The 24,008-nt window shown below is 46.1% G+C and overlaps 2 protein-coding genes across 2 annotated transcripts in view; one reads left to right on the forward strand and one right to left on the reverse strand.

Moving 5' to 3' along the window:
* Positions 1-7,750: 7,750 nt before the first annotated feature.
* The window catches only part of LOC139226863 (sulfotransferase 2B1-like), a 39,802-nt gene continuing 23,544 nt past the window's right edge, over positions 7,751-24,008 (reverse strand). Inside the window, exons 3-6 of the mRNA XM_070857957.1 lie at positions 21,932-22,058; positions 21,331-21,425; positions 18,601-18,781; positions 7,751-8,588 (exon numbers count right to left, since the gene is read on the reverse strand). Coding sequence (XP_070714058.1) covers positions 8,479-8,588; positions 18,601-18,781; positions 21,331-21,425; positions 21,932-22,058 — 513 coding nt within the window. The 3' untranslated portion in view covers positions 7,751-8,478. The remainder of the gene's footprint in view (positions 8,589-18,600; positions 18,782-21,330; positions 21,426-21,931; positions 22,059-24,008) is intronic.
* The window catches only part of LOC139226861 (uncharacterized), a 139,550-nt gene continuing 134,920 nt past the window's right edge, over positions 19,379-24,008 (forward strand). Inside the window, exon 1 of the mRNA XM_070857956.1 lies at positions 19,379-19,462. The gene's annotated coding sequence lies outside the window, so the exon portion shown is untranslated. The remainder of the gene's footprint in view (positions 19,463-24,008) is intronic.

Here is a 24,008-nt window from a genome sequence, read left to right on the forward strand (position 1 = left end):
AGTAAGAATGTTGTTTGTGCACCTGGGAGTAAATGGGCCCATAGTCGAAGATAATTATTGGGGAAGGCTGACACTTGGCAGACCCTAGGATTTTCTTACAGTCCTTTGACACATTCCCTTTATTTCCGGATGTGTCAAGATGGGGGAGTGTAAGGGTCGAAAATCCAGTGCTACACTATATAAAAAAAAAAAGGGCACCCGGTAACAAGGAAACAGAGCATGGGATCATCCTGTAATCGAACTTTGGCCAAGGCAAGCCACAGGAAGAAAGGCAGGCTGGGAAGGATGTCTGTGGCCAGACACTTTGTGAATTCAAGGACCACAGGCAGGCTGAGAAGCCAGCCAATCCCGGAAAAGTGCATCCTGGGCCGGCCAATCAGTGAATTGAGCCGGGCCAGAAGCAGGGAAATCGTCGACCAATGGGGAATACCCGGCCCATTTTGTAAAGAACAGCTTACCTGGATCTAATCAAGGAGGTGGGCCGATTACCAGCCCATTACCCATGTACATAAAGACAATAGGAAGCCTCATACCTCAGTACATCCCGACCCTGACACAATAGCCAGCCAGACGATTAGGCACCGAGGTGCACAAGAAACAATGCCTTACATTTAACACCTCATCCCCACCTCGACTCAAACACTGAGACATTGATTCAGTTTGGGCGCAAAAGGGGCCGGAGCCGAACCGGATATAAAGGCAAGAGCAAGAAGGACACACAGGCGGAGGAGGAGACGCACACAAGAAGGACACACACTCGGAAGAAGACACCCTCAGATAGAGACAGAGACCCGACGACACTCGAAGGAAGAGAGAGGGACTCAGCCTCGCAGCAGATAAAACCTCCGAGGACGACTGGAGAAGCCCGATTTAAGGTGGGACCCACTATACCTGTCAACAGGGAAACTGTGAGTATCACCCTGGAGTCTTTTCCCAACTGTCAGCTTAGGCTAGTTATGTGTAAAGGAGGGGGTGGGTGATAGAGTGGGTGTAAGGATTTTAAACTTGTGTAAAACTTTCGATGTGTCCGTTCCTCCCATAAACCTTTTTCTTAGTTCAAGGTGGTTCAACAAGCCAGTGTGTCGACCTTATATTTCACTTGGTCCACACTTTGGGGGCTCGTACCAAATATACATGTGTATTAGCCTTTGTGTTGTTTTAGCAATGTAACCTTGTTTAACCGCTCACCTGGGTTTTAATAAAGTAGGACTTACCTGAATTTTCCAGGAACATTTCTTGTCTTTTGCATCTCTGAGTGTTTTATTGTGGGAAGCTCACTATCCACCTAAATTCTGAGGTCAGAACCAGATAGGGGTACAGGACGCCTCAAAAACGTCAAGGTTGCGATTGGATATAGGTGGTCGTAGACATATTGGTGGTATCAAACATATCACTATGCTGTAATTGGATATAAGCAGCCTCATTCATATTGGTGGTATCAAACATATCACTAAGCTGCAATTTGGTATAAGCAGGAAAAAAAAGGTCCAATGGTGATAGCAACTCAAATCACCATAGTCTGAAGGTTGCGCCCAGTCACCAGCAACCGTAGAAGGAAAAACCCCGACATCCTGCACCTATTTTCTATGTAATACAAGAACCACAGTCCTGTCACAGGTGGGACATTTGAGGGAAAGGATGGGTAGGACTGGTTTGCACCCTGCTCTTTCCGCTGCCTGCGCTTAATTTCTGCATGCACTCAGCGATGAGACTCGAGGTACTCAGCGCCCTCCCGGATGCACTTCCTCCACTTAGGGCGGTCTTTGGCCAGGACTCCCAGGTGTCAGTGGGGATGTTGCACTTTATCAGGGAGGCTTTGATGGTGTCCTTGCAACATTTCCTCTGCCCACCTTTAGCTCGCTTGCTGTGAAGGAGTTCTGAGTAGAGCGCTTGCTTTGGGAGCCTCGTGTCTGGCATGCAAACGATGTGAGCTGATCAAGTGTGGTCAGTGCTTCAATGCTGAGGATATTGGCCTGGTCGAGGACGCTAATGTTGGTGCATCTGTCCTCCCAGGGAATTTGTAGAATCTTGCAAGGAGACATTGTTGGTGGTATTTCTCCAGCGACTTGAGGTATCTACTGTACATGGTCCATGTCTCAGCCATACAGGAGGCGGGTATTACTACAGCCCTGTAGACCATGAGCTTGGTGGAAGATTAGAGGACCTGGTCTTCAAACACTTTTCCTCAGGCGGCCGAAGGCTGCGCTGGTGCTCTGGAGGCGGTGTTGAATCTCGTCGTCAATGTCTGGTTTTGGTGATAAGAGACTCCCGAGGTATGGGAAATGGTCTACGTTGTTGACGGCGGGGGGGGGGGGGGGGGGTGATATTGCTGTGCGGCGAGGACAGGCTGGTGGAGGACCTTTGTCTTACAGATATTTAGCGTAAGACCCATGCTTTTGTATGCCTCTAAATACGTTGACTATGACTTGGAGCTCAGCCTCTGTATGTGCGCAGACGCAGGCGTCGTGTGCATACTGTAGCTCGACGACAGACGTTGGGATGGTCTTGGACCTGGCCTGGAGTCGACGAAGGTTGAACAGGTTCCGTCTGGTTCTGTAGTTTAGTTCCGAGAAAGATTAAGAGGGTTGGGGCGAAGACGCAGCCCTGTTTGACCTCGGTCCGGATGTGGATTGGGTCTGTGATGGATCCGTTGGTAAGGATCACGGCTTGCATGTCGTCGTGGAGCAGGCGGAGGATGGCGACGAACCTTTGGGGGCATCCGAAACGGAGGAGGACGCTCCATAGACCCTCGCGTTTGACAGTCAAAAGCCTTTGTAAGGTCGGCGGAGGCCATATATAAGGACTGGCGCTGCACCTTGCATTTTCCCTGTAGCTGCCACGCTGCAAAAATCATGTCCGTTGTGCCCCATAGGGGACGAAATCTGCACTCTTCTCAATCTTTCTCGCCGCCATGCTCCACCTCACAGTCAACAAGCTCCCCACTGGAGTGGAACTAAACTACAGAACCAGTGAGAGCCTGTTCAACATGCGCCATCTCCAGGCCAGATCCAAGACCACCCCAACCTCTGTCGTCGAGCTACAGTACACAGACGACACATGCGTCTGTGCACATACAGAGACTGCACTCCAGGACATAGTCGATGTATTTACTGAGGCGTACGAAAGCATGGGCCTTACGCTAAACATCTGTAAGACAAAGGTCCTCCACCAGCCTGTCCTCACCGCACAACACTGTCCCCCAGTCATCAAGATCCACGGCGCGGCTCTGGACAACATGGACCACTTCCCATATCTTGGGAGCCTCCTATCAACAAGAGCAGGTATCTATGACGAGATCCAACATCGTCTCCAGTGCAGCCTTCGGCCACCAGAGGAATAGAGCGTTTGAAGACCAGGCCCTCAAAACAGCCACCAAGCTCATGGTCTGCAGGGCTGTAGTAATACCTGCCCTCCTGTATAGCTCAGAGACATGGACCATGTACAGGAGACACCTCAAGATGCTGGAGAAATATCACCAACGATGTCTCCGCAAAATCCTACAAATCCCCTGGGAGGACAGGCACACCAACATCAACGTCCTCATTCAGGCTAACATCCCCAGCATTGAAGCACTGACCACACTCAATCAGCTCCGCTGGGCAGGCCACATTGTCCGCATGCCAGACACGAGACTCCCAAAGCAAGTGCTCTACTCGGAGCTCCTTAACGGCAAACAAGCCAAAGGTGGGCAGCAGAAACGCTACAAGGACACCCTCAAAGCCTCCCTGATAAAGTGCAACATCTCCACTGACACCTGGGAGTCCCTGGCCCAAGACCGTCCTAAGTGGAGGAAGTGCATCCTGGAGGGCGCTGAGCACCTCAAGTCTCAACGCCGAGAGCATGCAGAAATCAAGCACAGACAGCAGAAAGAGCGTGTGGCAAACCAGTCCCACCCACCCCTTCCCTCAACGACTATCTGTCCCACCTGTGACAGAATCTGTGGCACTCGTATTGGACTGTTCAGCCACCAAAGAACTCATTTCAGGAGTGGTAGCAAGTCTTTGATCTGGCCTGGAGCCTTGGGTGCTTGGACCATAGGTGGCCTCGACTGCAATGAAGAATCCTCGCACATCATGGCTGTTGGCAAGCTGTTGTGTCTCCTGTGCTTTCTCTATCCACCACCCTGTTCTTTAGGTCCCGGGTTTTTTGTTGGACCTCAGCTTTAAGCCGTCTGTAATGCTGCCTTGCTGTTCCTGAGTTGGGTTGTTATTTAAGGCCCAGAAATGCCCTTTGCTTGCGATCTATTAACTCTTGGATCTCCTGGTCATTCTCATCAAACCAGTCCTGGTGTTTCCTGGTTGAGTGACCGAGCGAGCATCTCTTCACAGGCACTGGTTATGGAGGCCTGGAGGGCAGACCCGTGCTGTGGGCATTCTGCGTCTCGGGGTCATCAAGGCACGCCAGGTTAGCTGTGAGGTGCTGACTGTATAGGGCTCTCTTAGCTGGATCTTTAAGTGCCCCGGCATTGACTTTTTTGCGGCACTGCTTCTGCTGCCCCCTCCGCTTTGGGGCTATGTTGATATCAATGATGGATCGGATAAGGCGGTGGTCCGTCCAGCAGTCATCAGCTCCTGTTATGGCGCGGGTGATGCGCACATCCTTGCGATCCCTGGATCGGACGATGACATACTCGAGCAGGTGCCAGTGTTTGGAGCGAGGGTGTTGCCACGATGCCTTGTATTTGTTCCTCTGGTGGAATAAGGTGTTGGTGATAACAAGTTCATGTTCTAGACATTTTTACCGCTGGAGTTGGCTTTCCCTACCCGCTCTGCCAGTCACCTCTCCCTAGAGAGCTGTGTCCTTGCCGACCCTGGCGTTGAGGTCACCGAGGAGGATCAGTTTGTCGTCCGCAGGGGCGCGGGCAGGGATTTTGAGCGGTTGGAGTAAAAACCCTCTTTGGTCTCATCTGTCACATCGAATATTGGGGTGTACGCACTGATGACTGTGGCGCATTTGATTAAATACGTGTAACATGGGTTAAAACTGTCAAATTGCCCAAACCTAGATTATGTATAATTTCAATCCTTATAAACGCCCCATGTGGTCACCCCCCGCCCCAAGCCCTTTTGCTTTAGCTTGGCGGAACAATATTGACAATCACCTTTAACTAATAGAATGACTTTCGAAGCAAATGCTTGTTCTGCAAAATAAATTAGGCATATAAAAACTCAGTACATTTTGCACGCTAGTTCATTTTGTCTTGTGGAGAAGGTAGATAAATTAAGCTCCATAAGGTTCCACTTTTGTGATTCTTAGAACTACAGTTCTGTTTTCACTGAGGAACATGAGTGCATTTTTCTATAAGAAGTACTTCTCAAGTTCTGCAAGAATTCAAAAAGGACTTGGCTGTTTGATTAAGTCCTCATAACTGGTCTCTGAATTATAAAGTAATTCCATTAGAATAAACCTGTTTGGTCTTTTATGAAAAGTGTTTTGCAAGACTGATGTGTATCTTTTGAAGTGGCATAGAGACAAGAGGCAACAGAATCCTACATACTATCTAGGAATAAGCTGCATAAAAGGGTGGATTGTTTGCACTGTAGCTGCTATATACCATAACTAAATGCATAAAGTTGTTTCACATCATAAGGACTATTTATTGGCACCTTTTCCGGGAGAATAGGTATTGAATTGTAAAGAGGTACATTTTTATTTATTTGTTCCTGGGATGTGGGCGTCACTGGCAAGGCCATCCCTAATTGCCCGTGAGAAGGTGGTGAGTCGCCTCTTGAACCGCTGCAGTCTGTGTGGTGAAGGTGCTCCCACAGTGCTGTTAGGGAGTTCCAGGATTTTGACCCAGCGTCGATGAAGGATGGCTGATATATTTCCAAGTCAGGATGGTGTGTAACTTGGAGGGGAACTTGGAGGTGATGGAGTTCCCATGCGCCTGCTGCCCTTGTCCTTCTAGGTGGTAGAGGTCGCAGGTTTGGGAAGTGCTGTCGAAGAAGCCTTGGCGAGTTGCTGCAGTGCTTCTTGTAGATGGTTCACGGTGCGGGCTGCTTTGTCCTGATGGTGTCGAACTTCTTGAGTGTTGTTGGAGCTGCACTCATCCAGGAGTATTCCATCAGACTCCTGACTTGTGCCTTGTAGATGGTGGAAAGGCTTTGGGGAGTCAGGAGGTGAGACACTCACCACAGAATACCCAGCCTCTGACCTGCTCTTGTTGCCACGGTATTTATGTGACTGATCCAGTTAAGTTCCTGGTCAATGGTGACCCCCAGGATGTTGATGATGGAGGCTTCGGCAATGCTATGGGGCGGTGGTTAGACGCTCCTTTATTGGAGATAATCATTGGCTGGCACTTGTGTGGCGCGAATGTTACTTATCAGCTCAAGCCTGAATGTTGTACAGATCTTGCTGCATGAGGGCATAGACTCCTTCATTATCTGAGGAGTTGTGAATGGAAGTGATATCTTGGTACAACCTGAAAATTATATCTGTTTCTGAAGCTTAAATTTATGCTTGCCTGGTTTTATTTCCCCCATTTGTCAATGAAATGATAAGTGGTAAAAAGGGGACATAAAGGCAAGGTATCATTAGAAAATGAAAAATGTTAAGACATTTTTCACTGAGGAAGTTATTTGAACATGGAATGTATCAGCACAAGTGGCTATTGAGGCAGACTATAACATCAAGTAATATAAAAAGGATACAGGAAAAGTGCAGGAAATAGGATTAGAGTAAATAGCTTCAGTTGAAGACCTGGCACTGACAAAATTGGGGTAATTTTTAACTCTCCAAAACGTGTGGGTTTGGGGTGGGTGAGAAGTTAAAATTTTTTTAAATTGCAAACCTGCCCATTCAGGTTTCAAAGGGGGCAGGTGACCAATCCACTCTCGGGTCACTTGTTGGTTGGTAAAAGCTTTTAAGGAGCCTGTGCCTCCATTTTAACATGCGTTTAATTTTTAACTAATGTGGGCCGTGTTTCCCCGGTCTCAGGAAACCTGGCAGGTAAAAGGAAGCACAAAGGGCTGGATGCGTGAGGTAAGTGCCTTTACAGCACTGCTTGTGGCCCAGAAGGAGCAGGAATGGTTCATCCAGGCCTAACAAACTAACTCGTAAACTCCCTGGCGATCTCGTCCCCCCGACCATCGTCTTGCGCTGTCTCTCCCCCGTCTCCGCCCATCCTGTCTACTATGCCCCTCCATTGCCATCTCGGCCTCACCTGACTCATAAGAACCTCGGTACAGCTCCCTGTATCCTTCTGCTGCAGGCACTCCCACCTAATGGGCAGGAAGCCTGTGGAAAAAATGTGAAAGATGCTTGGGAAACCCGTACTTGCAAGTTTTCCCGCCCATAACTCCTCCTCCTCCTCCTCACGCTCAGTACAGATCAGGGCCAATGGATCAAATTACTATTTTATGTGCTGTAATTTATATGGTTACATTCATTACATGAGGTGCAATAACTAGGAAAGTGGAGCAGGTCACACAAAGGCTAGGCAAGATTCAACTTGTATTCTCTGGGAAATTCTCAACTGTCCAAGGCAGTAGTTGTGGATTTAACTCTGTCTGGATATTGAAAATGACATGTCTCCTATTTTCAGATTTCATTAATCTTGCTATTTTAATGAAATCCCCTTCATTACATACTTAAAACACACATTTATTAACCCATGTATAACACTTCAGTTGAAATTCCCCCACTGTATCAGTGTGACATTTTCCATTTCTTTTCCTGTGCATTCTTGAGTGAGGTTGTTTTATGCTGTGAGCCCCATGTCCAGCTGGGTGAAGACTGGCCAAACACCTTTCACATAGGGCAATTTATTTTACACATTCCAAAGTAGACAGCAGACTTCATCCCATCAGTTTGAACTGGATCGAAACTCAGGTCCCAGATTTAAAAAGTCATTGTTAACCCAATGTACCACCCAAGTAGACATTAAGTCACTGAATGCTCAAATAATTGTGATTTTTTTAATACTTAGTTATAGCACATCTGCTTTCAGTTTTATTAAACTACCTATAATTAGCTTTAATTGCAAAGCATGGACAATGGGCATCCATATTCTATTATCTGCTGGTAATATGGAACAAATGTTGCTTTATTTTTCTTATAGAGGCATAATTTTCAGATAAGAGTAAATTATAACACAAAGTAATAAAGTTAATTTAAAATAGATTTGTTTCAAATTAGAAGTTACATTGTTGATCACTGGATTAGATTAATTTTAATTTGAGATTAAATTCAATTAGTCCTACTATTATATAATCTTTAAGCGAAGTAAAAGGCAGTTTCACGTACACTTGCACACTTAGCTGTGGCGTTCGGCCAGGATGGTTTGCCCTGTACAAGCTTCCACTTAGCACATCTCCCATCAGTACAGGAAGACTGGAAATCCACCAAAGGAGAAATAATAGGCAGCATATAAACAATACATTTCTTAGCAAATTGGATCAGGATTTAGTGGCATTGATGTAAAGCCATTATATATTTGATTAAGTCTACTGTTTTGGACTTTCAATTCTTGCACAGTCAGTCTTCATAAAACGTGAAATTCAATCCTTTCATTCTTTGGGCATACACTGAATTAAAATGTTCAGTCTGGGCTGTGGTGAAATGGGTCTTCCAGTCTCCAGCAATGCCTGTAACAAAGTGTATCCAATTTACTACAACAGCTCAAAAAAATTAAGCTATTAGATTACTGGAGAAAGAAGAACTTACATTTATGTTACGCCTTTCATGACCTCAGTATGTCCCAAAGCACTTTACAACCAAGTGTAGTTACCGTTGTAATATAGAAAACGCAGCAGCCAATTTGCGTACAGAAAGCTCCTATAAATAGTAATGTGATAATGACCAGATAATCTTTTTAAAAAGAGATATTGGTTAAGGGATAATTATTGGCCAGGACACTGGGGAGAACGCCCCAGCTCTTCTTCAAAATAGTGCCGTGGGAGCCTCCAGCTGAGGGGGTAGACGGGGCTCAATTTAACATATCTGAAAGACAGCACTCCCTCAATACTAGAGTTTGTACTCAAGTCTCTGGAGTGGGACTTCAACCCACAACCTTCTGACTCAGAGGCAAGAGCGCTACCCACTGAGACACGGTTGACACTAATTTATTTTCAGAAGCTTTTACAAACATCTATACTATATTGAAAGTCTTCCATCTAGTGCTTACTTCCGATTTGGCTCAAAGTAAAACAGCAGCAAATCAGAATTGGGAAGATGGGAATGTACAAATCAAAAGCAAGGACAATGGCTTAAAAAAACTAAGGAGTTAGAAAACAACCAACCAATCCTGAATGACCAGTCAAGAAAACCTACCATATATAATAACAAAATTAAAAGTGAAACAATTGAATCACTATTGGTTTTTTTTTTGGGGGGGGGAGAAGGGAAATCATCCACCTTTTTCTCAGTTATAGAAAGGAAAGAAGTAGCAGCAGGCATTTGAGTACATAGAGCTTAGTGCATTATTTTGCAGAGTTTAATGCTAAGAGGAGAAACAAGGTGCATAAAGGATTGAGACAGACAGATAGCACTAGAGTAAGAAATAGTATGGTATTAGGTGGGGTCAGACTAAGAGACAATACAAGAAAGTCCAAGATAGGTTTACAGTGCATGTGTGTGAATGCACGAAGTGTGGTAAATAAGGTTGGTGAGCTACAGGCGCAACTGGCCATATGGGAATATGATGTTGTGGCAATAACGGAGACCTGGCTCAAAAAAGGGCAGGATTGAGTACTAAATATTCCTGGATATAAGGTGTTCAGGAAAGATTGGGAAGGCAAGAAAGGAGGTGGGGTGGCAGTATTGATTAAGGAGAATATCACGGTGCTGGAGAGAGGATGTCCTGGAGGGGTCAAGGACAGAATCGATTTGGTTAGAGTTGAGAAACAACAGAGGTGCCATTATACTTCTAGGTGTATTCTACAGGCCGCCAACTAGTGGGAAGGATATACAGGAGCAATTTGCAGGAAAATTACAGAGGTGCAAGAATTACAGAGTAATGGGTGACTTCAACTATTCTAATATAGATTGGGATAATAGTGTAAAGTACAGAGAGGGGAAGAATTTCTGGTGTGTTCAGGAGAACTTTCTTGATCAGTACATTTCCGACCCAACGAGGAAGGAGGCATTGCTGGATCTGGTCTGGGGAATGAGGTGGGTCAGGTAGAGCAAGTGTCAGTCGGGGAACATTTCAGGAACAGTGATCACAGTATCATAAGGTTTAAACTAGCTATGGAAAAAGACAGGGAGCAATCTAGAGTAAAAATACTTGGAGGAAAGCCAATTTCAGTGGGCTGAGAATGGATCTGGCCCGGGTACATCAAAATCAAAGATTGGCGGGCAGAACTGTAATCGAACAATGGGCTGCCTTTTAAAGAGGAGATGGTTTGGGTGCAGTTGAGGTACATTCCTATGAGGGGGAAAGGTAGGGCAACCAAAGCCAGAGCTCCCTGGATGACAAAAGAGATAGAAAATAAGATGAAGCAGAAAAAAAAGTATGACAGATGTCAGGTTGAGAATACAATTGAGAACCAGGCTGAATATAAAAAGTTCAGAAGGGAAGTGAAAAAGGAAATAAGAGGGGCAAGGAGAGAGTATGAGAATAGATTGGCAGCCAACATAAAAGGAAATCCCAAAATGTTCGATAGGCACATAAATAGTAAACAAGTAGTAAGAGGAGGGATGGGACCATTTGGGACCTACGCATGGAGGCCGAGGGCATGGCTGAGGTACTAAATGAGTACTTTGCATCTGTCTTTACCAAGGAAGAAGATGCTGTCAAAGTCATAGTGAAAGAGGTGGTGGTTGAGATATTGGATAGGATAAAAATTGATGAGGAGGTGTTAGAAAGGCTAGCTGTACTTCAAGTAGATAAGTCACCAGAACCGGATGGGATGCATCCTAGAATGCTGAGGGAAGTAAAGGTGGAAATTGCAGAGGTACTGGCTATAATATTCCAAACTTCCTTGGATGCAGGGCTGGCACCAGCGGACTGGAGAATTGCAAATGTTACTCCCTTGTTCAACAAAGGGTGTAAGGATAAACCCAGCAACTACAGCCCAGTCAGTTAAACCTCGGGAGTGGGGAAGCTTTTAGAAACGATAATCCGGGACAAAATTAACAGTCACTTGGACAAGTGTGGATTAATTAAGGAAAGCCAGCACGGATTTGTTAAAGGCAAATCGTGTTTAACTAACTTGATTGAGTTTTTGATGAGGTAACAGAGAGGGTTGATGAGGGCAATGCGGTTGATGTGGTGCACATGGACTTCCAAAAGGCATTTGATAAAGTGCCACATAATAGACTTGCCAGAAAAGTTGAAGCCCATGGAATAAATAGGACAGTGGCAGTATGGATACGAAATTGGCTAAGTGACAGGAAACAGAGAGTAGTGGTGAATGGTTGTTATTTATACTGTGGTGTTCCCCAGGGGTCAGTACAAGGAGCACTGTTTTTCTTGATATATATTAATGATTAGGCATGTGTGTACAGGGCACAATTTCAAAATTTGCAGATGATGAAATCTAATGCAGAAAAGAGCAAAGTGATACATTTTGGTAGGAAGAACGAGGAGAGGCAATATAAACTAAAGGGTACATAGAAACATCGAAAATAGGTGCAGGAGTAGGCCATTCGGCCCTTCGAGCCTGCACCACCATTCAATATGATCATGGCTGATCATTCCCTCAGTACCCCTTTCCTGCTTTCTCTCCATACCCCTTGATCCCTTTAGCCGCAAGGGCCATATCTAACTCCCTCTTGAATATATCCAATGAACTGGCATCAACAACACTCTGCGGAAGGGAATTCCACAGGTTAACAACTCTCTGAGTGAAGAAGTTTCTCCTCATCTCAGTCCTAAATGGCCTACCCCTTATCCTAAGACTGTGGGCCCAAGTTTCCACATGATTCGCGCCGGATTTTTAGGAGCAACTGGTGGAGAACGGACTATTTTAGAAATCGCAATTCTCCACATTTTTTTTTCTGCAGTTCTAGTCAGGTAGAACAGTTCTAGTTTAGAACAGAATTTTTTCTTCAAAAGGGGGCGTGTCCGGCCACTGACGCCTGATTTGAAAGTTTCCACAGTGAAAATGTACTCCAAACTAAAGTAGAATGGCGCCAGTGAAGATTTTTGTAGAACTGAAAAAACCTGTTCTACACATTAAAAAATCAGGCGCAGGTTACAAATTAGGCGTCCAGAACGAGGTGGGGGGGGGGAAGGGAACTCATTAAATTCGACAATAAATCCTTATTTATACTTCTACAAATATTATACAAATAAATCCAACCTGAATAAACATTTATAAGCCAAGAAAAGTGTAGAAGAAAAAAACCCAATCCTTGTCCTCGGTTAAAGGAAGGGTTAAGTTCGCTTTTGCTGACTATGTACAATTCACGAAGCTGGAGAGAATTACCGAACCTTATCAACCTCAAAGAACAGAAAATTCTATATACATGACCATCTGGTGGTTACATGAGTATCCAGATAGCTGGTTATCAACAGAAGGACAGGGAGAAACTATGCAAGAAAGAGATAAAATGTGCCTACCGGGATGACCTTTGTAATATATGAATAATGCTCATGTATAATAGATGACCTTTGTACTCACGGAATATATGAATAATGTTTATGTGTGGAGTTTTAGATAAAGTTCTTGCTTTGATGGCATTTACAAAGAATGTATGAATAATGTACTTAAGTGGTAAGTTACAGATAAAATTCCTGTTTCAATAGTATAAGAATAGAGCAGAGTTGCCTGTTAAATTGAGAGTTCTGCCTTGGTACGGACTAAGCGGGCTCTCCAAGATATCTTGTTAGTTTTAGTAATAAACTTCTCTCGAAGCAGATTCTGAAAGTCTCCGCCTGAGTTAATTTAAGCTAAATTTCCTCGACAAAAAGATTAAATAAACCATCTTCCTACCTGTGTGAAAGTGCTTCAGCCAGGGAGAATTCTGCAGCTGTTCGTGCCGCTGAGCGAGGGAGGGAGGGAGGGAGGGGAGAGAGAGAGAGAGGGGAGAGGGAGGGGGAGAGAGGGGGGGGTAGGTCGGGGGAGAGAGGGGGGAGGTCGAGGGAGAGAGGGGGGGAGGTCGAGGGAGAGAGGGGGGGTCGGGGGAGAGAGGGGGGGGGTCGGGGGAGAGTCGGGGGAGAGAGGGGGGGGGTCGGGGGAGAGAGGGGGGGGTCGGGGGAGAGAGGGGGGGGGTCGGGGGAGAGAGGGGGGGGGTCGGGGGAGAGAGGGGGGGGGTCGGGGGAGAGAGGGGGGAGAGAGGGGGGGGGTCGGGGGAGAGAGGGGGGGGTCGGGGGAGAGAGGGGGGGGGTCGGGGGAGAGAGGGGGGGGGTCGGGGGAGAGAGGGGGGGGGTCGGGGGAGAGAGGGGGGGGGTCGGGGGAGAGAGGGGGGGGTCGGGGGAGAGAGGGGGGGGGTCGGGGGAGAGAGGGGGGGGGTCGGGGGAGAGAGGGGGGGGTCGGGGGAGAGAGGGGGGGTCGGGGGAGAGAGGGGGGGGGTCGGGGGAGAGAGGGGGGGGTCGGGAGAGAGAGGGGGGGGTCGGGGGAGAGAGGGGGGGTGTCGGGGGAGAGGGGGGGTCGGGGGAGAGAGGGGGGGGTCGGGGGAGAGAGGGGGGGTCGGGGGAGAGAGGGGGGGGTCGGGGGAGAGAGGGGGGGGTCGGGGGAGAGAGGGGGGGTCGGGGGAGAGAGGGGGGGTCGGGGGAGAGAGGGGGGGTCGGGGGAGAGAGGGGGGGTCGGGGGAGAGAGGGGGGGTCGGGGGAGAGAGGGGGGGTCGGGGGAGAGAGGGGGGGTCGGGGGAGAGAGGGGGGGTCGGGGGAGAGAGGGGGGGTCGGGGGAGAGAGGGGGGGTCGGGGGAGAGAGGGGGGGTCGGGGGAGAGAGGGGGGGTCGGGGGAGAGAGGGGGGGGTAGGTCGGGGGAGAGAGGGGGGGGTAGGTCGGGGGAGAGAGGGGGGGGGTCGGGGGAGAGAGGGGGGGTCGGGGGAGAGAGGGGGGGTCGGGGGAGAGAGGGGGGGGTCGGGGGAGAGAGGGTGGGTCGGGAGAGAGAGGGGGGGTAGGTCGGGGGGGGTAGGTCGGGGGAGAGAGGGGGGGGGGTCGGGGGAGAGAGGGGGGGGTCGGGGAACAGGAGCGGGTCTCGGGTCGGGGCGAGGGGGGGGGGAGCGGGAGCGGGCCTCGGGTCGGGGCGAGGGGGGGGGGGGATCAAAATCAAAAATTCGAAAAGCATAGTGAGACTTGATCTCGGGAGTTGCAGAATCACTAAACACACTGAGCATATTGGGAGGGGGGGGGGGGGAAGCGGGTGTCGGGTCTCGGTCGGGGCGGGGGGGAGCGGGTCTCGGGTCGGGGCGAGGGAGAGCGGGTGTCGGGTCGGGTCTGGTCGGCAGGAGGGGGGCAGGATCGAGTGTCGGGTCTCGGTCGGGGCGGGGGGGGGAGCGGGTGTCGGGTCGGGTCTGGTCGGCAGGAGGGGGGCGGGAGCGGGTGTCGGGTCTGGTCGGGGGTGGGGGGGAGCAGGAGCTGGGCGTGGGAGGAGCCTCATTCACACAGCCCCAGTGAGGCCATTGGGCCAGGGCTAGGGGCTGCGTGCTTCGGGCCCCTCCCACACAGTTCGGTGCCTGGAGCGACTGCACTTGCGTGCCCACTGTAGCGCGCATGTGCAGAGGTCCCGGCACTGTTTTCAGCGCCGGGACCTGGCTCCGCGCCCCCCACAGCTCGTGCCGGCTGCGCCGAGGGCCACAGGACCTGCAAGTCGGTGGAGAATACCGAGGATTTTTTTAGGCGCCGTTTTAGGCGCGAAAAACGGGCGCCCAGCTCGGAGGGGCGCCCGTTTTTTTTTCTTGTGGAAACTTGGGCCCTGTGTCCCCAGGGTCTGGACTTCCCCAACATCGGGAACATTCTACCTGCATCTAACCTGTCCAGTCCTGTCAGAATTTTATATGTTTCTATGAAATCCCCTCTCATCCTTCTAAACTCTAATGTCTAAAGGCCCAGTTGATCCAGTCTCTCCTCATATGCTAGTTCAGCCATCCCGGGAATCAGTCTGGTGAACCTTCGCTGCACTCCCTCAATAGCAAGAACGTCCTTCCTCAGATTAGGAGACCAAAACTGAACACAATATTCCAGGTGAGGCCTCACCAAGGCCCTGTACAACTGCAGTAAGACCTCCCTGTTCCTATACTCAAATCCCCTAGCTATGAAGGCCAACATGCCATTTGCCTTCTTCACCGCCTGCTGTACCTGCATGCCCACTTTCAATGACTGATGTACCATGATACCCAGGTCTCATTGCACCTCCCCTTTTCCTAATCTGCCGCCATTCAGATAATATTCTGTCTTCGCGTTTTTGCCCCCAAAATGGATAACCTCACATTTATCCACATTTTACTGCATCTGCCATGCATTTGCCCACTCACCTAACCTGTCCAAGTCACCCTGCAGCCGCTTAGCGTCCCCCTCACAGCTCACACCGCCACCCAGTTTAGTGTCATCTGCAAACTTGAAGATATTACACTCAATTCCTTCATCCAAATCATTGATGTATATTGTAAAGAGCTGGGGTCCCAGCACTGAGCCCTGCGGCACTCCACCAGTCACTGCCTGCCATTCTGAAAAGGACCCGTTTATCCCGACTCTCTGCTTCCTATCTGCCAACCAGTTCTCTATCTACGTCAGTATATTACACCCAATACCATGCGCTTTGATTTTGCACACCAATCTATTGTGTGGGACCTTGTCAAAAGCCTTTTGAAAGTCCAAATACACATCCACTGGTTCTCTCTTGTCCACTCTACTAGTTACATCCTCAAAAAATTCCAGAAAATTTGTCAAGCATGATTTCCCTTTCATAAATCCATGCTGACTGGACATATCCTGTCACTGCTTTTCAAATGCGCTGCTATTTCATCCTTAATAATTGATTCCAACATTTTCCCCACTACTGATGTCAAGCTAACCGGTCTATAATTACCCGTTTTCTCTCTCCCTCCCTTTTTAAAAAGTGGTGTTACATTAGCTACCTCCAGTCCATAGGAACTGATCCAGAGTTGATAGACTGTTGGAAAATGATCACCAATGCATCCACTATTTCTAGGGCCACTTCCTTAAGTACTCTGGGATGCAGACTATCAGGCCCCGGGGATTCATCGGCCTTCAATCCCATCAATTTCCCTAACACAATTTTCCGCCGAATAAGGATTTCCTTCAGTTCCTCCTTTTCGCTAGACCCTAGTATTTCCGGAAGGTTATTTGTGTCTTCCTTCATGAAGACAGAACCAAAGTATTAGTCCAATTGGTCTGTCATTTCTTTGTTCCCCATTATAAATTCACCTGAATCCGACTGCAAGGGACCTATGTTTGTCTTCACTAATCTTTTTCTCTTCACATATCTGTAGAAGCTTTTGTAGTCAGTTTTTATGTTCCCGGCAATCTTCTTCTCGTACTCTATTTTCCCCCTATTAATTAAACCCTTTGTCCTCCTCTGCTGAATTCTAAATTTCTCCCAGTCCTCAGGTTTGTTGCTTTTTCTGGCCAATTTATATGCCTCTTCCTTGGATTTAACACTATTCTTAATTTCCCTTGTTAGCCACGGTTGAGCCACCTTCTCCGTTTTATTTGTACTCCAGACAGGGATGTACAATTGCTGAAGTTTATCCATGTGATCTTTAAATGTTTGCCATTGCCTATCCACCGTCAAACCTTTAATTGTCATTTGCCAGTCTATTCTAGCCAATTCACGCCTCAAACCATCGAAGTTACCTTTCCTTAAGTTCAGGACCTTAGTTTCTGAATTAACTGTGTCACTCTCCATCTTAATAAAGAATTCTACCATGTTATGGTCACTCTTCCCCAAGGGGCCTCGCACAACAAGATTGCTAATTAGTCCTTTCTCATTACACATCACCCAGTCTAGGATGGCCAGCTCTCTAGTTGGTTCCTCGACATATTGGTCTAGAAAACCATCCCTAATACACTCCAGGAAATCCTCCTCCACCGCATTGCTACCAGTTTGGTTAGCCCAATCAATATGTAGATTAAAGTCACCCATGATAACAGCTGTACCTTTATTGCATGCATCCCTAATTTCTTGTTTGATGCTGTCCCCAACCTCACTACTACTGTTTGGTGGTCTGTACACAACTCCCACAAGCGTTTTCTGCCCCTTGGTATTCCGTAGCTCCACCCATACCGATTCCACATCATCCAAGCTAATGTCCTTTCTTACTATTGCATTAATTTCCTCTTTAACCAGCATTGCCACCCCGCCTCCTTTTCCTTTCTGTCTATCCTTCCTAAATGTTGAATACCCCTGGATGTTGAGTTCCCAGCCTTGGTCACCCTGGAGCCATGTCTCCGTGATGCCAATTACATCGTATCCATTAACTGCTATCTGCGCAGTTAATTCATCCACCTTATTCCGAATACTCCTCGCATTGAGGCACAGAGCCTTCAGGCTTGTCTTTTTAACACACTTTGCCCCTTTAGAATTTTGCTGTAATGTGGCCCTTTTTGCTTTTTGCCTTAGGTTTCTCTGCCCTCCACTTTTACTTTTCTTCTTTCTATCTTTTGCTTCTGCTCCCATTCTACTTCCCTCTGTCTCCCTGCATAGGTTCCCATCCCCCTGCCATATCCCCCCAACAGCACTAGCAAACACCCCCCCTAGGACATTGGTTCCGGTCCTGCCCAGGTGCAGACCGTCCGGTTTGTACTGGTCCCACCTCCCCCAGAACCGGTTCCAATATCCCAGGAATTTGAATCCCTCCCTTGTGCACCACTCCTCAAGCCACATATTCATTTGAGCTATCCTGCGATTCCTACTCTGACTAGCACGTGGCAGTAGCAGCAATCCTGAGATTACTACAATTTTACAGGAACAGAGAGACCTGCGGGTATATGTGCAAAAATCGCTGAAGGTGGCAGGGCAGGTTGAGAAAGCGGTTAAAATAGCATATGGGATCCTGGGGTTCATAAATAGAGGCAAAGAATTCAAAAGCAAGGAAGTTATGATGAACTTTTATAAAACACTGGTTCAGCCCGAATTGGAATATTATGTCCAATTCTGGGCACCGCACTTTAGGAAGGATGTGAAAACCTTAGAGAGGGTGCAGAAAATATTTACAAGAATAATTCCAGGGATGAGGGACTTCAGTTACATGGATAGCCTGGAGAAGCTGGGGTTGTTCTCCTGAGAGCAGAGAAGGTTGAGAGGAGATTTGATAGAGGTGTTCAAAATCATGTGTGGTCTAGGCAGAGTAGATAGCGAGAAACTGTTCCCATTGGCAGAAGGGTGAAGAACCAGAGGACACAGATTTAAGGTGATTGGCAAAAGATCCAAAGGCGACATGAGGAAAAACTTTTTTTCGCGAGTGGTTAGGATCTGGAATGAACTGCCTGAGAGGGTGGTGATGGCTGACACAATCGTGACTTTCAAAAGGGAATTGATCCCTGAAGGAAAAAATATTGCAGGGCGGAGGAGTGGGACTAGTTGAAGTGCTCTTGCAGAGAACCGACATGGGCTCCACGGGCCAAATGGCCTCCCTCTATGCTGTAACCATTCTATGATTTTACCATTCTATGAGATTGCACATGTAGCAACATCAGCTTTTAAAAAAAAGCCTTGAGATATATAAAAGAAATCTTTTCCAAGTTACCTTTTCTTAAAAAGTTGGTTTTCTTTTGATCCATCAGTTCCTTGGGTACAAAGCTGTAGTTGGACATTTTGTTTTGCTTCATGTTGCTGAATTTGCTTTGATTCGCAATTGTCTCAATCGCATCGTCACCGAGTTGTTTTCCCAGAAATTCCCCAAGTCTCACCAAAACACCTCGCATATCCTGAAAATAAGTTTGTTTTGCTCCTTTAAAATTTCTCGCATGATCATTGGCCAATCAACTACACCACACATTTGCTTTGATTAAAGCTTGTACAAAGATTAAATATTTTCCAAATGTTAATTGGAAAGAGAAAAATATCCTCACTGATTAGAACCTAGAAAGAGGTACTATATGCTGTACTATACTCCATTATATTCACATAATGGAGTTCAAATATGCTAATGTAATTATCTGTAGTACAAGTAGCACATGAACAAGGCACAGATGAGTAAACAGCTCCAATTCTTTTATCCTTCTCAAGTTGGCCTCATTTCAAAAGCTAGGATTTTTTCCTGAAATTACATTTTGCAAGAAAATAGATATTATTTAAGAAATCCCCAGGAATCACCACCTTTTAAATAAAACAAGTTTAAAACAGTGCATTTCTAGGTTTAAAAAGATGAGTGAAGAGTAAATATCTTCAGAAGAGTTTTTATGTTCTCCTGCTCCACATTGGATAAACCCCTCATTCTGTGCATTACAGGCAGTGTTCATATTTGAAATCATGTGATCTACCCCAGCTCCTTACTGTGTAAAATTCTCACCCGCAGGTAAAAGTGCTCAATAATTTAAGAGACAGTCTACACTACAGTGACAGAAACAATTTGTTAAAGTTAATGTGCACTCAGCTTGGGAAAGAAGGTAGGAGAATGTTTTGTGGAGGATAAACTGCATTAAAAAAAAAGTTTATTTTGAGGACTGGATGGTGCAGTGGGTTGACAGGATTTTCCTCTTTGCAGTGCATGTGAAATCAACATTTCCCAGGAGCAGTGATCCATTACATCAGGTCTCTGCCCCCACTACTGCCCTGTGGCTGCCCCCAAGGTACATCACTGGATCTGCCCTGCACCTGCAGTAAGTGTAAGCCCATAAGAGGAAATTAGCCAATTGCCCTTTCAGCTCAGACCTTGGCCTGAATTTAGCCCTCAAAGAGGGTGAACATGTTCTTTCATATCTGCTCCAGAATATTCCGATATGAAATGAGTTTAGGCAAGTTGAAAGCATTTCCTAGTGAGCACTGGCACTCACTTGAGAAAGATATTGAAGCACTAGAGGCAGTTCAAAGAACCATGAGGTTAATATTTTGCATTGGAGGACTTTGTTAAGAGAAAAGATTGGAAAAACTTGGGGCTTTTTGTTCTTAAAAGAGATGATGGGAGGTAACTTATGATGATATATTAGATAGTAAACAGTATAGAAGAGGTAAATCTGGAACCCCGCTTCAAATGAAACTATGACAATGGGACAAGGCGACACAGGTTTAAAAGGAGGACTGATGTCAGAAGTTCTTCACACAAAGTGGAGGTGAAAGCCCTGGAATCATTTATCAATACCAAAACAAAAGGGGAAGAGCGTTTCCTCCTGCAAGAACAACAAGCACAGACAGTAATAGCACAAAAATCTTGTAGACTAGTTTGAGGATATGGCTCCTCTTCAGTGTAAAAGTTTACATTCTTGCTGTGACACTTCAGAGTATAAAGTTCTGAGCGAATTGCCTCACTAGGTATATGGCGTGGAATGAATAATGGACCTGTTTCATGTCTGAGCTCTTCCTTGATCAAATAAGATTTGATGTGTTAAAGTGCACACTCAGTAGCAATCCTTATCAGTGGGTTTAATTTGGGGCATCACACAACAATCATCATCTCTGCTATTCGTGCTAACACCAATGGGATTCACTGAGGCTATTCAGTAAATTGCTCAAACCGTTGATGCCAAAATACAAGAATGTGGATTATAGTCTTCCATTTATCAAAACCTCTAATCTAAGTGAACTGGTCAAATCTCTCTGGGCTGCAAGGACATATTAGTCAAAAATCAAGAGTTTATCTGATTGACTGGAGACTATATCGTTATGCATTATGCCATGAAGCCCATACATCACATCATCCCAACATATGGCTTTCAAGGTCTGTAATATGAAAATGATATGTGTTGTATTATATTTTTATATTGTCATATTTGTCCCCACTGCAGTCATTTATCTTTCTGTGTATAGGCCAGTGCTCTGTTTACCAATGAATGTTTGTTGTCCAATACAAAGCCCAATTTAAAGGAATAAAGGAATGTTACAATTTAATGTGAAACATTGATAAAAGGTGCTTTACACAACTTCACCTATGATAGTTATTGGGAACCAAGCATGTTACATATTAAATAAAATGTAGGTTGCATTAAATTAAATGACAGAAGAGTCAAAACTCAAGTCTTATTATAATGATGCTGTGCAATTAGAGATCGAATGCACTACCTCTAGTAATATACTTGGACTTCCAGCACAAGACCCGAATTATGAACCTCAATTCTATCAGTTATTTGGATTCAGATACCCTCAATCAACAGTTTTGTGGTGCACAGCACTCCATCTTTAAAACTAAGAACAGTCCTACTCTATTAAAATAGATGTTGGACAGTTAAAAGGGCAGACTTTCCTCCCCTCCTAGCTAGAGGGAATGGCAAGCTGTAACATTGAAGGCACTAAAAGGAAACAAAACAAAATGTTCACATACCTGCAACATCTCTTCATAAGTTAGAAACAAAATGTTATCCTGATCCTTTACAAGCAACCAACTCTTAATATGGTCAAACCAGGAACCAAACATTACTGTTTGAGGAGGAAAAAAATAGATCATTTAATAAATGTTGTCAGACACATACAAAATATTGCTTTTCTCAGGAATCATTTGCTATATAAACTAAAATAAAAGCTTGTTGTCAAAGCACTCAAACCACTTAAGAACTTCAACTCTAGATCACACTATAGGAGGATAACAAACTCAAGAACATCTTTCCAAAACCATCCAACCGCCAAAGAAATAAGTACATCGCTTGTCCAGCATAATAAAGGCAGTGCTTGAAGGTGGACTGCAGTAATTGAGATATGCTATTTGAACTGAATTTTGTTTCACCACACATTATCTGGAACTAGCACAGCTTGTATTTATAGACAATCATTTTGTACTCGGATATTAGCTGTTAAAATGTGATCAGACTTAAAATAAATGATGACAGGCCACCAAATCTGTTGAGTAAGTCAACTAAAAGAAAAATGGAGAATTTATGTCCTCCTGTCAAATATGATTGAATGAATTAATGGGTAGAGAGAATTACCCTTTCCTTCCAGGAACTTATGAATGAACTCCTCAAAGGTGCCTGGATTCTCCAGGAATGTGGCCATATTGTGATAGTGAAAGGAAGAAACAAGAGCATCCTTTGGATTTCGGACCACATAAACAATCTGCAAAATAATGCAAAAACACATCACTTTAATATATTCTATTTTCAATCATTTACATAATTTAAATCATTTCGATTCAATGACGATTTAGATAGAGAATAGGCATGGTAGAGTCGTAATTATGGCACTAGACTAGTTGCAAAGTGGAGGCCATGTGTTCAATTGCAACCATTGCAAGTTGTGACATTGATTCAATGGATCTGGTCACTTGTGAGCTGGCACCAGTAAAGAAAAGTGAACATGAAAACTGCCAATTGCCACAAAAAAATGGTTCATTAATGTCCTTCAGGGAAGGGAATCTGCCACTCCTATCTGGTTTGGTTCATGTGACTCCAGTCCTACAGTTTGTGGTTGACTCTTAATGCCTTCTGAAATGGCCAAGCAAGCCACTTAGTTGTAAAAATAGTTGCTAGAAGCCGCACCGCAACCTTCTCAGGGCAATTAAGGATGGGTAATATATGCAACATTGCTCACATTCCAACATTGAGCTTCTTAACATGGTGATCAATTAGATAGGAACAACATGGGTTTCAAGTTTAAACAATTGCTTTAGTTTTTAAGTCATTAGAGATCAATTGGGCCAGGGCAACAATTGGATAATGCCTAGCAAACATGCTCCTATTGCATGTACTATTCCTAGGTTATACTTGTATTGGAGTTGTTTCTCTTTTCCAGCGAATGGTTGGGTAGTGGGTGGAGGCTTGGGTGAAGTTAGTCTTCAGAATCTGATCCCAGATTACCCTGGTATTTCCTCAATTCCAGACATAAGCCAAACATCACTCATTCCAAGTAGCATATGTGTTGTAAATATTTTAGCCATGTATTTGTGGTGTGGAGAGTTGCACTTGGCCAACTCTGAAAATGCATCTTCTTTCTACCAACAAAAGTTGCGCTAGATATAAAAACAGATAGTAAGAGTTTCGACAGGTACATAAAAAGGAAGGCTAAAGTAAATGTTGGTCCCCTAGATAATTAATAATGGAGAACAGGGAAATGGCAGAGACGTTGAACAAATATTTTGTATCGGTCTTCACAGTTGAAGACACTAAAAACATTCCAATAGTGGATAATCCAGGGGCTATAGGGAGGGAGAAACTTACTACAATCGCTATCACTAATGAAGTAGTACTCGGTAAAATAATGGGACTAAAGGCGGACAAGTCCCCTGGACCTGATGCCTTACATCCTAGGGTCTTAAAAGAAATGGCTGCATTGGTTGTAATCTCCCAAAATTCTCTGGATTCTGGGGCAGTCCCAGCAGATTGGAAAACCGCAAATGTAACGCCCCTATTTAAAAAAGGAGGCAGACAAAAAGCAGGATATCATAGACCAGTTAGCCTAACATCTGTCATTGGGAAAATGCTGGAGTCCATTATTAAGGAAGCAGTAACGGGACATTTGGAAAAGCATGATTCAATCAAACAGAGTCAGCATGGCTTTATGAAAGGGAAATCATGTTTGACAAAATTGCTGGAGTTCTTTGAGGATGTTAACGAGCAAGGTGGATAAAGGGGAACCAGTGGATGTGATGTATTTGGAGTGCGTCAGCACCCAGCTAGCGACTTTCCGTCTTCAGACCCTGCAGAGATACCTTTACGTTGAGCCCCCTCCTAAGTGGCGTGCGCTGACGACGTATTTCTTCCGCCAGCAGCACGGCCTCAACTACGACACGCAGCTCCTGTTTGTGAGCTTGGGGGGGCGTCAGGACCGCCGTCGAGGAGCTGCCTGTCTTTTACAAGGAACTCACCAGGGTCTGGAACAAAGTCTCCACCAAGCGCAGCTCTCCACCAGCTGGAGTGGCGGCTGTCCTGCAGGAGCCACTGCTCGGGAATCCGTACCTCCACGACCGAGGTTTTAGGTGGCAGTCGGACGAGAGGGCTGTGGCTGGTGAGGTGACCAGGGTCAGGGACCTGCTCAATGGCGGAGGAACGGGCTGGATGGCGCCAGACA

This window comes from Pristiophorus japonicus, chromosome 16 (genome assembly GCF_044704955.1).
Source record: "Pristiophorus japonicus isolate sPriJap1 chromosome 16, sPriJap1.hap1, whole genome shotgun sequence".
In the NCBI taxonomy this organism is placed as follows: domain Eukaryota; kingdom Metazoa; phylum Chordata; class Chondrichthyes; family Pristiophoridae; genus Pristiophorus; species Pristiophorus japonicus.